Source organism: Cynoglossus semilaevis, chromosome 8 (assembly GCF_000523025.1).
Source record: "Cynoglossus semilaevis isolate Cse_v1.0 chromosome 8, Cse_v1.0, whole genome shotgun sequence".
Taxonomy (NCBI): domain Eukaryota; kingdom Metazoa; phylum Chordata; class Actinopteri; order Pleuronectiformes; family Cynoglossidae; genus Cynoglossus; species Cynoglossus semilaevis.
The window spans coordinates 28,682,492-28,697,914 of record NC_024314.1 but is presented as its reverse complement, the minus strand read 5'-3'; the positions used below and the strand labels follow the sequence as shown (position 1 = coordinate 28,697,914).

General features: G+C 44.7%; 3 protein-coding genes across 3 annotated transcripts in view; 2 read left to right on the top strand and 1 right to left on the bottom strand.

Moving 5' to 3' along the window:
* Window positions 1-3,311: 3,311 nt before the first annotated feature.
* On the bottom strand, window positions 3,312-7,111 carry LOC103383004 (ankyrin repeat and SOCS box protein 13-like). The gene is made up of 6 exons (XM_008315990.3): window positions 6,699-7,111; window positions 5,938-6,125; window positions 5,462-5,618; window positions 5,257-5,391; window positions 4,817-5,008; window positions 3,312-3,744 (listed from the first exon to the last, which is right to left on the bottom strand). The coding sequence occupies exons 1-6, from the start codon at window positions 6,739-6,741 to the stop codon at window positions 3,617-3,619; spliced, it is 843 nt and encodes a 280-aa protein (XP_008314212.1). The 5' UTR covers window positions 6,742-7,111; the 3' UTR covers window positions 3,312-3,616.
* A 44-nt stretch (window positions 7,112-7,155) lies between these two features.
* On the top strand, window positions 7,156-9,659 carry tmbim4 (transmembrane BAX inhibitor motif containing 4). The gene is made up of 7 exons (XM_008315991.2): window positions 7,156-7,388; window positions 7,607-7,715; window positions 7,825-7,930; window positions 8,240-8,273; window positions 8,357-8,474; window positions 8,568-8,613; window positions 8,715-9,659. Exons 1-7 carry the CDS (start codon window positions 7,298-7,300, stop codon window positions 8,919-8,921), a joined length of 711 nt encoding a protein of 236 aa, XP_008314213.1. The 5' UTR covers window positions 7,156-7,297; the 3' UTR covers window positions 8,922-9,659.
* A 456-nt stretch (window positions 9,660-10,115) lies between these two features.
* Window positions 10,116-15,423, top strand: part of lemd3 (LEM domain containing 3) — a 14,384-nt gene continuing 9,076 nt past the window's right edge. The window contains exons 1-7 of the mRNA XM_025057171.1: window positions 10,116-11,831; window positions 12,981-13,021; window positions 13,700-13,769; window positions 14,306-14,379; window positions 14,690-14,769; window positions 14,857-15,002; window positions 15,109-15,308. Coding sequence (XP_024912939.1) covers window positions 10,403-11,831; window positions 12,981-13,021; window positions 13,700-13,769; window positions 14,306-14,379; window positions 14,690-14,769; window positions 14,857-15,002; window positions 15,109-15,308 — 2,040 coding nt within the window. The 5' untranslated portion in view covers window positions 10,116-10,402. The remainder of the gene's footprint in view (window positions 11,832-12,980; window positions 13,022-13,699; window positions 13,770-14,305; window positions 14,380-14,689; window positions 14,770-14,856; window positions 15,003-15,108; window positions 15,309-15,423) is intronic.

Genomic DNA, 15,423 nt, shown 5'->3' with positions numbered 1-15,423 from the left:
CATGAGTTTGTTCTGATCGTGACAGAAGCTGTAGATTAAAGATGAACTGGAGTTGGTTTTTCTTCTGAACTCCACGACTGTTGACTAACAGTTATACAACACACACGTACTTCACAGTACTCTGTAGTACTCTGTAGTACTCTGTAGTACTCTGTAGTACTCTGTAGTACTCTGTAGTACTCTGTAGTACTCTGTGTAGTACTCTGTGTACTGAAGGGACATTATGTTTTATCAGCAGTGTGAAGAAACACAGGTGTGGTGAAGTTTCCACAGGCTTCAGTGACGCTTCAGTGGGTGAGCACGCCCCCTACAGGTGTTCAGTCACCGCGGCCCTGACACAGTGAGAGGTGATGATGATGATGAAGATGATGAAGATGATGATGATGAAGATGATCCCTGGGTCTGTGAGGCCCCTGGGTTACATAATGTCTAGTCATCATCAAGAGGGGCCTCAGGAGACACACCCCCCCTCCTGACCCCCCGCCCCTCCCACCTCACACACACACACGAGACATAATAAATAATGTGAAGGAAGAGAAGGAACAGCTCAGAGCATCGGTTCTTGGTGCAGAAACAGTTCCAAACAAACTATTGATGATGACAGTACAGTCTGTTTTTACCCCAGTCTGTTTTTACCCCAGTCTGTTTTTACCCCAGTCTGTTTTTACCCCAGTCTGTTTTTACCCCAGAACGTGGATGAAGATTTCCAGGACAGAACAGGAACCACATCACGCCGCTCAGACGTCTCAGACGTCCCAGCCAATCAGAGCGAGCCGTCCATCGGGCGACGGCCACAGAAACCTGCGTCAGAGCTGCTGAGAAACAAAGAGGGAAAGTGTCTGTGAAAAAGAGTTTGTCGACTTCACTCACACTGGAGTGAGGGGGGAGGAGGGGGGAGGAGGAAATGAGGAGGAGACATGGGAAAGAGAAGAGACAGATTCTCTTCCCGTTTGTCACGGTCTTCCAGACACGTGAATAATATTTCCTTACAGTGGACTGTGAATGTGGGAGCAGACTGGGGGAGAGGGGTGAGGGCTGAGGGGTGAGGGTGAGGGGGGGGGACTGTACGTTCAACTCCAGGAACAGAAGTTATCACAGTGTCCATGGTCTGCAGCTGTTTTTTTCCCACAATGCCTCTGTTCTTTGTCCCAGATCATTTCTCCAGCTTCATTCACTTTAACAAAACATCATCTTCATCATCTTCATCATCTTCATCATCATCAACTGTTAGTTGTTGACTTCAATGATTGGTTGTCCTGCAGCAGTGACAGGACGGCGTCTCCTTCAAACTCTTTGTTCTTTAGCGTCATTAGCATCTTTAGCTTCTTTAGCTTCTTTAGCTTCATTCCAACTTCTGTCTTTGAACTGAACTTCCTGTTCCTCAGAGCAGCGACCAGGACTAAAGTTCCTGGGACCGCAGCGTCAGTTTTTACAGGTGAACCAGAGATGAGACTATAAATAGACCAGCGGGATATTCTTCTGGATGATTCCGTGTCCGTATCAGACTCTGGCTGTCACCGGGCTGCGAGCCTGAGCTGCTGGAATGTGGGCCGGAGCGGCGTCTGGAGAAGCTCACCTCTGATGGGGAATCCTCCGGATATTTAAAGGTACCACAGTCGGCCAACAACAGTCGGCCAACAACAGTCAGGAAGACAGGACATTCCAAACTGGTGAGACGTCAACATCGGACTCATGTGAACCATCGTCCGATCATCTCCACCTGAACCCTGGTTCGGGTCGGGGGTCTCTGAGAAACAGCTGTTACGTAAAAGGCGGCAGGACGAAAACGTTCACGTCAGGCTGAGTTTAAAACTGGGTCACCAGGTCGGAAGGACCAGGTCTGAAGGATCAGGTCTGGAGGACCAGGTCTGAAGGACCAGGTCTGGAGGATCAGGTCTGAAGGATCAGGTCTGACGGACCAGGTCTGGAGGACCAGGTCTGAAGGACCAGGTCTGGAGGACCAGGTCTGAAGGATCAGGTCTGAAGGATCAGGTCTGAAGGACCAGGTGTTCTGTTCTAACCAGGTGTTGACAAACAAACAAACAAACAACAGGAACCAGTCATCAGTTCCCACCTTCACTCATTCATCGGTGCTGTTCCTTATGGTTTATTTTCTCATAAATAGAATCAGATTTTAGAAAATTAACAAGGCCTCTCAACCACTGGGTCGGGGGCCATTACCGGGCCATGGCTCATTTGCTTCTGTGACTCAATATTTTTTATTTTTTCTCTTAATTATCGTCATCATTCAACCAGTGTTTGTGAACCCATCGTCAGGTCCAACGTCCAAACCCAGTCCTGTCTAATAATAGAACCCTCTCCGCTCTGTGTTTAGATGAACGTCAAACAGTACTACACACTGTTTAGGACTTTTATAGCAGTGTTTGTGTTTAATATTTTGTCAGTGGATCCACTGCCAGTGAATGTACTGGCTCGTCGTCGGACTCTTCCAGTCTGAGACTTTTACAGAGGGAGAAGAAGTTCAGAGTCGCCGGTGAGGAAACTTCTAGAAAACCTTAAAGAACTGTTTCCTGATAAAACATCACTCCATAACAATAGTGAAGACCTCCAAGTCTCTGGTGCCTTAAAAATAAAAACAAAATATCTCAAAATCTACAATAAGGAGAATAAGAATTCCGACCGGAGGCAGAGAGCGTGTGCATCTGTAGACTGCACCTCTGATTCAACCACAACCAAAACAGTCGTAAAAACACAGCTGTTTCAGGTCCTTGGAGAAAAAAAAACTGTGTCGAATAAAGTGAACAAAAATAGTAGGAGACCTTCAGGTTAGAGAAACAGTCGGTACCGAGGACGCCGTCCAGCAGCGGCCCCGTCTGTCAGGCCCAAAAGAAACACATAAAAACTGGTGAGTCACGTAGAAGTCGAGTGTTGGCCGAGGCGGCCGCAGAACCACGCTGCTTCATCTGGACCGCAGAACGTGGATTCTGGAACTGATAAACAGAGAACCGTGGACTTCAGACGTGCGTGTGCTCATTAAGACCTTCAGCAGAACCGCCCTGAAACCTTGGACCGGCCGTTAACGGCACCTCGTGGTCTGAACGTTCCTTCAGGAACGTCGGGACTTTAGAGCAGCTCAGTGGAACGTGACGGTCCGTCAGACGGGGCCTGGAGCCAGGCTCCCGTTGGCTGCTCCTGTCTTTCACATCACGCCGACTTTTTCACCAAAACATGTTTTTTTTTTCTCAGGTTGTGCTGCGTTTAAAGACCGTCTGACTACAACCATGAACATCTTGTGAACCACTTTACCGACACTGTAAACCAGGGAGGACAAAAATATATACATCTTATTCTACTGTGCCATACAGTGGTATATATTTGACCCCGACATATATTTGTGCATATAGTACATTGTTTTTATTGTATCAAACTAAATTAATCTCTAAATCATATTGAACTCAGAGAAGCTGCCACCTGGAGGCCACACTGAGAAACAACAGATGTTTCCCTGTGTTGGTGTCATTTTTTTGTGTGTGTTTTTTTTTTTTTTTTGTCTGTAGAACCCTGATCTTGACCGGTTGTTGTTTGTTGGCAACTCTGAAAATGTTCACTCTTTTCTTGAGCGTCCAGTTCCAACTTCGACCTCGAGGGGGGGCTCTTATTTATAACAGAGGAAGTTGATGAGCGCCTTTGGAATGTCCAGGTGAACCACGGTCTTCAGGGCGCTGGTCCCCAGACTCTTCCTCACTGACAGCCTGCTGAGCTGCTGCAAACTCATGGGATTATCTACAGACGGGAGAACAACGGGTCAGTGTGTACACAGTACTAAACAGTAGTACTATTTACTACGCAGTCCATATTTTTGCATCTGGGGCTATTTAGTGGTATTTTAATTATTCAAGTTTGTAATCCTCAAAGAAATCTGTTGAGTTTTCGTGGCAGTGGAGGACTATCCTCTGCTGCCATCTATTGGCCCATATTTTTGCATCTGGGGCTACTCAGTGGTATTTTAATAATTCAAGTTTGTAATCCTCAAAGAAATAATCTTTGAGTTTTCGTGGCAGTGAAGGACTATCCTCTGCTGCCATCTATTGGCATTGCGGTGGAAATACACTGCCGTGTATTAATACATAATGAATCGGTGTACTGTATATGTATGGTTATATTACTTATCATATTAACATATTAGCACATTTCTGCAACATAAATATTTACGTTTTTTTAAAATTATCTTCGTAAAAGTTATTTCTAATTATCTACAAGCAGCGATATCAGATCGTAACTGCTTTTACCACTTATATGTCGCTTCGGGATCACATTTCTTCTGATGTTGTCGTTTTTATAGGGTCACAGAAACCAGTTTAAAACCACGTTGTCGTTTGTATAGGGTCACAGAAACCAGTTTAAAACAGACCCACTAGATGGCAGCAGTTAAACCCACACACACCTCAGATCTATCAGTAAAGCCCGGAAACGAAGGGACACAGCGTGTGCTAGCAGGGTTAGCTTGGCCTAGCGCGGAGCTAATACTTCTCTAATGTGCTAAATGCTAAAATACTGTTAGCATGCTTGCTTTTAGTGCACAAATTATAGTGTTTTAACGACGTGTATTTCTTATATCCAGCGAAATAAAATGATAAACGGCTTTTCGTCTCTTTTCTTGTATAAAACGCTTCTCGTGAGTTTTCAGGATTCGAATTTCATTTCTTTTTTATCAATTCCCTATTCAACACGGGCTTTAACTGTGTACCTGGCTCCACCTACAGGTAAGAGATGAGTAGTATATGCTCAACCGTGGCAAACATAAAATACCACATTAGTTGGAGGTGACTACTGCCAATGATGACTTTCAACCCACTCTCATAAAACTTGAGACAGTCCGCTGCGGCAGTCCCCGGTTTCGTGTAGTCCACAGGTTTCCTCTCGTGTTGATCTCTGGCGTAGATGTTGGCTCCAAACTCCACCAGCATCTCTATCATCTCCACCTGCCTGGTTTTAGCAGCGTGGTGTAGCGCGGTTTGGTGTAGCCTGGTAGCATTGACTTTAGCCCCTGGGTAAATAATTAGCAGCGTTAAAATGAATAAAGAACAAATATAAATGTCTTTATTTTATAAATAATTCTTATTGAAAACGTATTTAATGAATGTAATGTAACGACAAATATTGACAGGGAACCGTGTGGTTTTTGTTCTTCCACTGGTTTTGGGTCAGTGTGCCTTATGTTTGATTCAAAGAGTTGAATTCCTATTGAACGTCTCAGTCCACTCAGCACCGACAGACTCGGTTCCGTTAACTCACCTGCGTTCAGCAGCACTTTAACACAGTCCATCCGTTCGCTCACGCAGGCCATGTGCAGTGGCGTTCCGTAGTAAAGGTCGTAAGCCTCCAGACAAGCGCCCACGGCGATCAGCAGCTCGGCACAGTGGACGTTCCCTGAAATCGGACAAACTGACATCAGACACAGGGAAACCTCACTCCCACATCCATGATGCAGCTACAGCACCTCCCATGCAGGCCTCGTGTAGAGGTGAGGTGGTGCGTGACGTGAGGGCGGGGTTGGCTTTGGCCCCGTGCTCCAGCAGGATCCTCACACACTCCAAACTGCCGGCCGAACAGGCGTCGCACAGCGGCGTGCTGCCGTCCACGTTCCTCGCATCCACCTGACACAGAGAGACACGCCGTGTTACAGACAGAGGACGTGACAGAGAGCAAGAAGGTCAACGGTTCGATTCCAGGGAGTCTGGTGTCCTCACAGTGATTGGATTCATTTGACTTAATTCTGTTATTGGTAAAAATTATTGGGAAATGTAATTATTCAAAATATATTTTTTAAATGTAATCAACCGGAGGACTGTCCAGGGTGGACCATGTTTGAAATGTATTTTGTACTCATTTTGTGCTGCGACCCCCATTTTTGGAACCATTGACTAAGTTGGTGAGCCAGGCACTACTTGCGACTCATTAGTGTACAGTAAGTACCAGAGCTCCGGCCTCCAGGAGCAGCCGAACACACTCCGCCTGGCCGCGGACACACGCCTCGTGCAGTGGCGTGATGGAGTCCACTGACACCACGTTGACCGAAGCTCCGCTGTCGATGAGGCGCTGCAGCTGGGAGGCCTGGCCAAGGGAGGCTGCCTTGTGGACCTCCGTCCTCTCTGACCAGCAACCTTCAACCCAACACACACACAAAAAAAGACTGGTGCAGAAACTGGAACTCAAATATTACACATAGCAAAAATATATATTTTTTTAATATGGTTGCAAAACAAAGTTTTGTAATTAAATTTGAAAAGACGTTGATGCTATAAAAGAGCCAGATTGTGTTTTTGTTTGAATCTAATTCTGCTGCGAGTTTAGGCGTAAAATCATATTAAAGTCAAGTAACTGACACAGAATTTCTCAATTAAAACAACAACAAACAAAAAAAAAACCACCTGCATTTTTATGTACAGTACAAAACAACAACAACAAAACCACCTGCATTTTTATGTACAGTACGAATGCATTCAGCGCACGTTTAAAACGTTTCCGGTATATTGGTATATTAGACATGAACACTGTAAATGTTATGAAGGCACAGAAAAAATACACTAACATTTACAGGAAAATAGGTGGTGATACAGTAGCTGCTAGTTAAACATCAACGTGTTAGCTGGCTTAAACTGGGTCAAAATAGAGATAAATGTTTAAAAATAGCAGAAGAAGAAAACATTTCTGTTCGTCTTATTCTTTTCACTCACCAATGTCACCGAAAGCGTACGCGACGTCGTTGTCAACGTCCATCCTGCTCTGTTATTACACCGCTATGACTGTTTGTAAACAGCCCGCTATTGGCACGGCGGCTCCGGTCACGTGGTATACCTGGCGTGGGGGCGAAACGCATCTTGGGATTTGTAGGGTTCAGCGTCAGACGTAGTCAACCTTTACATACTGTACGTTAATACCTATATAGATGGTTTCTTTCATCTTTGACACATGGTGTCTGACGACATTTCTTCATCAATTCAATTGCCTTTGAATATGATTTAAAATCATTTTGTCCAAATTCCGTTCCAGCTCGTTGCTCAAGAACGAGTATCTTTCATCCTTAACCACTCATTTGTCAGAAGTCGCTTTGGATAAAAGCGACTGTTAAATGTAATGTAGTGTGTTGTACAGTAATCTACAAATCAATCTAATGAAGTGTGTTGTACAGTAATCTACAAATCATGCTGTTCCGCACGCTACCAGCTGATGGCGGTAAGGAGCCAGGGAGCTGTGTGAGTATCGTCGATTAATAGAAGAAGAAGAAGCGTCAGCCTAGAGACCTACGCAGTGAGTGAAACGTCAAACTGACAAAATGAGCACCGAAAAATATCCTCGCTCTTCAATAGAAGACGACTTTAACTATGGCACCAACGTCGCTACAGCCAGTGTCCAGATACGAATGGGTGAGTGAAGAAGAACAAAAAAGATTTCTTTGTAGCTTTAGCGGCAGGAGAATACAGTAAAGCCAAGCTAACCGAAGCTAGCCTGCCCAGAAACCGAAACAGTTGACAGTAGCGAACCTGTCTGTCTGTCTTTGTTGTAGATTAAACTAGTGTTAATAGTCAGGCCTGGTTCGTAATCTGTAACCGATCATTTCTCCTCTTGTTTACCCGTTGACCAGACTTCCTCAGGAAGGTGTACAGCCTCCTGAGCGTCCAGATCCTACTGACCACAGCCACCTCGGCTCTCTTCATGTTCTCACAGACCATCAAGGATTTCGTCCATGCCAGGTAGGAACCACTGGAATGTATTTCATTTCAATGCACATCATCATCATCATATCTGTGTTTATATCACACAGACTGTGTTGTGTTCACTGTGACGTGCTTCCTTCCTCAGTCCTGCTGTAGTTTTGGTCTCTGCTGTGGGTTCTCTGGTTCTTCTGGTGGCCTTGGCCGTTTACAGACATCAACATCCAGTCAACCTCTACCTGCTGCTTGTATTTGTAAGTCTTTGATTTAAATGCTTACATTGAAATGCACATTTTTCTTGCAGATTTTTGCAATATTGACTCTAGTAAATAAACATTTCTACAGTGTAGCCAAAGAGCTAAATGCTATCTAGCTAAAACTGGCCAAAGAGAATATATATTTATTATTCAATGGTTTGTCTTGCAAGGGAATTCTGCAGCTCCAGCTGAATATAAATGATATGTTACAAATATTGTGGAACCTACAACAAATGTTTTTTTTCCCCAGACTCTGCTGGAAGATGGAACCTACAACAAATTTAACAACAAGTTTTTTTTCCCCAGACTCTGCTGGAAGCTGTTTCCGTGGCTACAGCTCGTGAGTAACTTTTGTAAGTTTTCACTTTTGGTACCCTCTGCCCACAGACTTCTTTGACTGTCGTCCTTTGTCCCTCTGTACAGTGACCTTCTATGAATACTCCACTGTTCTCCAAGCCCTGGTTCTGACCTGTGCTGTGTTCGCTGCTCTGACCTGCTACACCTTCCAGTCCAAAAGAGACTTCAGCAAATTGGGAGCCGGGTGAGTGTGACACAACGTTAACATCTCTCTGTTGTTATCGTGACTACTGCCTCTCTGGTTGACTGACGTCTTCTGTTATGTTCTGATGTTCAGTCTCTTCGCCTGCCTGTGGATTCTACTCATTGCAGGTTTCATGAGGGTAAGTTTGAGTTTCTTGTATAAATATAATATATGAATGCAAAAGTAAGTAGGGTAATATAGCCTGGATATCGTCCCTAACTGGGAACGTTGTCTCTGCAGCTCTTCTTCAACAGTGACAGCACAGAGCTGGTGTTCGCTGGAGCTGGGGCTCTGGTCTTCTGCGGCTTCATCATCTACGACACCCACCTGCTGATGAAGCAGCTCTCCCCTGAGGAGCACATCCTGGCATCCATCAACCTCTACCTGGACATTGTCAACCTCTTCCTGCACATCCTCCGTGTCCTGGACTCTATGAAGAAGCACTGAGTGCAGCAGGTCGTGGGGGCAGGACTGCTGCACTGACGGTTACATGTCAATGTCAGATAATGTGCTAAAACTCCAGGTCTGGATCTTTATTTCCTTTCTTCTAAATTAAAAAAAAAAAACTTTAACATTTGTTGAATGTACTTTGTCATAAAGGAAAGGGATGATAATGGAATGAGTTCACACAATATTGAGATGTGGATTTTTAAGTCCTATACACTAGAAGTAAATTTTAAAAAATCATGTGTCATCACAAAAACCAATTATCAGATGTTGCAGAGTAGTTTTTCTTTTGTTATGTAAAGTAATTATGTCTATGTCTATTGTAATTTTTTGCACTTTTTTTCTGAGTCTCGTCCAGTGTTTCTATCACACACAGGGGCTGGGACTCACTGGTTCACACTAACTCTTTCTTGTGTACCCAAGAATGCTGAAGTTTTTAAATGCAAGAAAACTTTGTACTCCTCTGGGCCAAATGACTCCAGTTAAGTATTGTTCTCTAATGTTAAATGAATCAGTTATGCTGTAACGGTGGACATTCCTTCTTCTGCCATAAACCTGTTTTTTGTTTCCTTGTGGTAAGAGGAAAACATATTGTAGATTGGTTTTTAATGGAGTATGAATGGATGTGTGGTTTAACTTGGGTTTGTGATTGTGACATACTGTATTCCCACGGTGTATGGTAATGTGGAAGCTGTTTTGCAATCAGGGACAAAACCTAATAAAATATATAACGCAGGGCTGAATGTGAAGGTTATTTGTGTTACTGTGTGGGTTTGTCCTCTGATTGTTACAGGAACTGAAGTGATGGTATCGTAACGCCATGTTCTGTGGGTAATGTACAACATCCTAAAAAATTAAAATAAGTATTGTAAAAAAAAAGTCCTGAAGACAAAATTGCATATATATTAAAATTTTATTTATGTCACATACACAACTAAGAATTCAGACATCTGGATTCATCAAGTGTTTTTTTTTTTACAGCTGCGTTTTTACCCCACACACCTCCTAAAAAAACCAACATGGCAACCTGACTGAAAAGAAAGATGCAACAATTGGTTAATTCTAGGTTAATGGAAAAAAAACCAACATGGCAACCTGAAAAAGAAAGAACAATTGGTTAATTCTAGGTTAATGGAAAACTAAACTTTAATTTTATGGAATATACACTCATAAATTCAATATCTGACCATAAAATAACTATAAAGTTATTTAACCTAAAGAACGATAATCTGATTTAAATTTGCGTTTATTTCAAACTAATTTTATCCACCGCTCACAAAGAAAGTTTGTACACATGAATAATGTGTCCTGACATTTGATATTCGGTTTGGGGATTTATGTTTTTGTTTTTTGCAAAACAGGAGTTTTTGGATATACATCGATATTTCCTTTCATCTGTGTGAACCCGAACCTAGAAAAATCAAAGGCGGTGGGAAATTGCAAACTAGTTTAAAAAACAGTTTTTAAACGGCGGAGTGTTGATGCAGGATCTTGAACGCAGCACAGTTGGTCCGAAGCCACTTCATCTCTACGTCATTTCCGTCACACAACCTTCTCCCATAGTTTTGTCTAAGATGGCGTCAATGCAGTTAACGGATGAGGAGCTTTTCTCCGAACTGAAGCGGCTTGGGTTCACCCCGGGCCCGGTTACTGAAAATACTCGACCCGTGTATTTGAAGAAACTTAAGAAGCTTCGCGAAGAGCAACAACAGCGGGGCTCCAGGTCAGGAAAACCCCGAAGCGGCGCGGTCGTCAACAGCATCATTGGCGGCGGCAACACGACGGGATCCAGGCCAGCCAGCCATGACGTCACGCAGCCGAGCTCTAACAGGAGACCGGGCCGGAAGTCGTCCGTCCTCGGCTTTAGCTCTGACGAGTCTGACGCCGAAATCCCGCTTAAAAGAAAGGGCCTCAATCACAGCGGCAGGGTGGACCGAAGCCCTGCATTCCAACAACCGAAGCCAAGGCCAATCACACCGACTGTGGTCAACAAGAACCATCATGGCGCTGGGAGTCCGCTAAATAGCAACGATTCTTCCCGTAGTCCGGACGGTCACAGAGGCGTCTCGCTGGTCTGGGGAGCTCGCGCCAGATCCAGCCCCGAGGCGGAAGGGAGGGATTACGACGAATCGGGAGACGAGGATGATAATGAGCAGGCGACTGAGAAAAACTCTCGCTCTTTGAATGGTTGTGGAGCTTCGCATTCGACCCCCAGTAAGTTAGCGGGGGATTATTCAGACTCAGACGAGGAGGAGGCTAATCTTGGCGCCGAAGACCGACGGCGGGATAGGCTCGGGGGGCATCGGAGCCACACGAAAGCGGCGTTCCTTTCCCAAGGAGTCGGTCGAGGGCCTCAGACGGGAGGGGCAGCCAGGGAGGCTAGCCCGTCTGGGAGTGTGAACATGGTGGGAAGAAGGAGGGAGGAGGGGGAGGAAGACGAGTTGAGAAGAAGGGACTCAGATCCTCCGGGGGGCATGCGGAGCCTCAACTTTCCCAGGAAGGCCATCTACGTGTCCCTAGCAGAGAACCACGACAGGGAGGCCGACCAGAACAACCACGTCGACAGCGGGGATGGATACTCCAGAAGTGGCGACATCAGTAGGTTTAGCATCGGGCTAAGACCGCGCTTCTCCAGCTACAGCAGTCTGTCACAGCCGTACAGGAGCAACCACTCCAACCACAGTACTTCCAACCACACGTACAGCCAGGCGGCCCTGAAGCAGAAGCTGTCTCCTCCGGAGGATGAGCTGCTCCAGCAGTTCAAAAGAGAGGAGGTGACCTCCCACGGGAGCTTCAGTGCTCACTACCTTTCCATGTTCCTGCTCATAGCAGCCTGCCTCTTCTTTCTGCTGCTGGGCCTCATGTACCTGAGGATGAGAGGCTCCGGAGCCACAGAGGCGGACGCAGTCAGTAAGTGAACACAGTCATAACACACCAGGTCAGGGGTCATCAATGTGTGTCAGGTCAGGGACCCCTAACCTGACTACAGGAGGTGGAGCAGGGACCTCAACATTATCTATTAACATTTATGTCTTTGTTTTATGGAAACAGGACTCGTGTAAACACTAATAGACCCCTAACCTGACTACAGGAGGGGGAGCAGGGACCCCAACGTTAGCTATTAACATTGATGTCTTTGTTTTGTGGAAACAGGACTCGTGTAAACACTAATTTTGTCCATGAATACGTATCACTGAAACCAAACTACTTCTGTAGTTTTTTTAAACTCTGTAATAGTGATGCTCCAGTCGACTGTCTGGTGATCGGAATCGTCCGATCGACCCAGACTGATGATCATTTCCCAAAAGCGTTCTGAACAGAAATAGAAGCTCTCACGAATAAGCTAAAGCTAACATGCATTTTGCATTTTTTCTCAGACGTAGTCGTTTCAAGTCGTGTCATGCCAAGTTAGCAGCCCGCTGCTGGTCACCCCTAAACCAGCAATTATAAACCTTCAACTGACACTTGGACCAGTCACCTGGTCCTGACCCAGTGAACGAGTTTTGTTTTCCCCCCCCACTCACCAAGAACTTTATTTTGAAAGTTGTTGAACTGAAGGAAGAACCTTTTGAGTTCAGTTTTTTTTTTTAGTTCCTTTTTTCATTTTCATAATTACTGGTTTTGGGAAGAAAGTTTTGTGTTGAAGAAGAGTCTGAATGGCTGTCGGTTCAACTCCACCATGAAACGAGAGAAGTTGAAGCTGCAGCGGTCATGGACACCACAGCGTCTGTCTGCAGCTTCTCTAAGTCGTGAGCGTTTACATCATCCTGTGTCTCTGTGTCAGCTGAACATCCAGACGTGCAGTTGTGTTACACTTTAATACGTTCTGTCGTGAACCGACTTGGCTCCAGGAGAGTTTGGCTTCTGTGCTGAGGCCTCAGGGCCTGAGCTTCATGTACAGACACTGACTCACTCACCTGTGGGGTGAGGTCTGCGCTCCTCTCATCCACTGCTCCATGTCCACAGACTGTGGTGTTTGTCTCCTGTGATGTGTCCAGGTTGGTTTTAAATCCCTAACACGTTTTTTTTTCTTCTTCTTCTTTTTTTTTGTGTTTGCAGTTAAGAGCCACCCCTTTGGCAGCGACTTTGACTCTTCTTATGTAAGTGGACCTTTTCTCCTCACCCCTACTCTCTCACCCTGTCTTCCAAGCCTCTGTGGACACGTTTTTTGACCATCAAAGAAAATGCACTTCACACGCTCGACACCAGGGAGCAGAACCAGTGTTGGCTTTGTCAGATTACGGTTCTGTGAACCCGGGGAGCGGAGCTGTTGTTTCAGAGGGAGGTGTTCCAAATATGTGGTCTGCTTTGTTTTAATCGGCAGGTATAGATGAGAGCTCATGCTGGATGAACCAGTTTGATCCAAACTGGTACTGGATGATCACTGATTACTCACCCTGTCTGGGCTGCTGTTGCTGCATGTGTAGCAGAAACTGTAATTATGTTAATTGGCAGTTTATTATGCTATAGGTTTATAGGTAAACGGGTGATTATTAAAGTTTAATATTATTTATTTTAAAAAGAGGGACACATTAACCAGAACTGACTTGGTCTTTGTTTTTTTTTTTTTGTTTTTTTTCTTCATATATTTTCCATTTTGTGGCCAGATTCAACAACTGTGTCAAAGACCAACAACTAGTCTATAAAAAGTCTTTAGAAGTCGACAGGTCCTTCGTGACGTCACGTCACCACAGTGGATTTGTCGTCTTCTTCTTCAGGGCTTTTGTGACAGTTGATGAACCAACTTTTCTACTGTTGTTGTTTTTGGTTGTTTTCAGGACAAAGTAAAGAAGGACGTGATCCTACAACTGCTGCTCAGTCTACACGACCATCTGGCCCACATTGCAGGTAGCTATAAACCCAGTGTGTGGCCCACATTTTTTTCCAGCTGGAGGTGGTTTTAGCTGCATGTTGTTAAAAACTGTATTTTAGTTTGTTGTTTTTGGTTTGTAGTATTTGGAGACTAAACAAAAACATCTTTTAATGGGGTAAAATGATGTAGATATAAACTGTCTCTCTGTAAATCAGGTTGAAATCCGTCTGTTATGAAAGACAAGTTTTTAAGGTAGTTTAGATGAATGTTCACAGAGGAGCAGGTCGCTCCTGGTACTGTTACTGGTACTGTTACTGGTACTGTTACTGGTACTGTTACGACAAATTGATGTTCGTTTAGTTTTAGGTCAGGTGTTTACTACAATTATCACAGGCTGAACAGCGTTTCAACATAAATACTGTGGACCACCAAGTTCAACAATGACTCATGTCCCGATCGAATTTTCCCCATAAAGAATAACTAAGAACCAATTAATTAATTAACTCTGATTTTGTCCAATTTTTTCAGTCATTTTATTGATGATTTAATCTTTTTTTTTTTTCTATTGCAGGTCAGCATGAGTGTGGAGAGCTGGAGATTCTGAACCGGAGTCTGTCCATTGATGAAGCCTCTGCATATCTACAGGTGGGAAAACATGACTTTCACATACAGGAGGTTTGGGTTTGTGTTTGAATTCACTTTTTAAATTATTTTATTTATTTTAAATTAGTTTCAATGACAAGCCTCTGGTAAATTATCTCAGAAATAGATCGATTCTTAAATTTAAAGAAGTTCCTGGATGTTATGGAGAAGTCAGTTTGTCATATATGACTTTTATACTGTGTCTCTAGATTGTTTTCCAAACACACACCATTGAAGAGAGTGTGACTGAGTGTGTGTGTGTGTCGACACGTTCTTTATGACAATGTTGTTGTTTTTTTTTTCTTTATCTCAGGCTCAGAATCAGCAGTTTGAAGGATTAGTTCTGGAGTCTCTGGAGTGGATTATCCGGTCAGACCAGGATGTAGGGATCAGGTGAGAAGATCCTCCTCCGTCAGTGGATCTCTGTAGAACGTCTCAACTGTTTTTGACTTTGACCTTCCGTCCCCTGTGTCCCTGCAGGCTGATTGGACAGGTACCTGACGATCCTGTGACCGATATCAACGAGATCTCGCGGCTGGAGTCCACACATCCCAATATGCCCTTCGTTTGCCGCTTCCGCCGGGCGTTCCTCACCGGCATCAGCAGAGTCTTTGTCTTTTTAGTTGGTGAGAAAAGCAAAATCTTCACGGCACAAACGTAACACGCCGCAACAAACGGTTATGGCACGTCTCCTGTTCAAGTGGTAACTGCGTGGAGTGTCTTTGTCTGCAGCGGTCGGCCTCGTGTGGAGCGTCGTCTTCTACATCAAGTATCGATGGAGGCGAGAGGAGGAGGAGACCAGGCAGATGTACGACATGGTGGAGCGGATCATCGGTAAAGAACTTGACTCACTGTCAGGAGATAAAACCTTCTCTACATGTCTGTTCTTCTCTGCTACACTGAGGTCCGACCTCACAGAGGTGACCAGGACTTTTCACTGACTCCTGACTTCTACAGTGGGGGGGTTGAGGGGGGGAGGGTCTCTGAGCATTTAAAGTCTGCAAACGGGGGCGGGGCGTCAAAAAAACAGGCTGGAAGGCTGTCCGT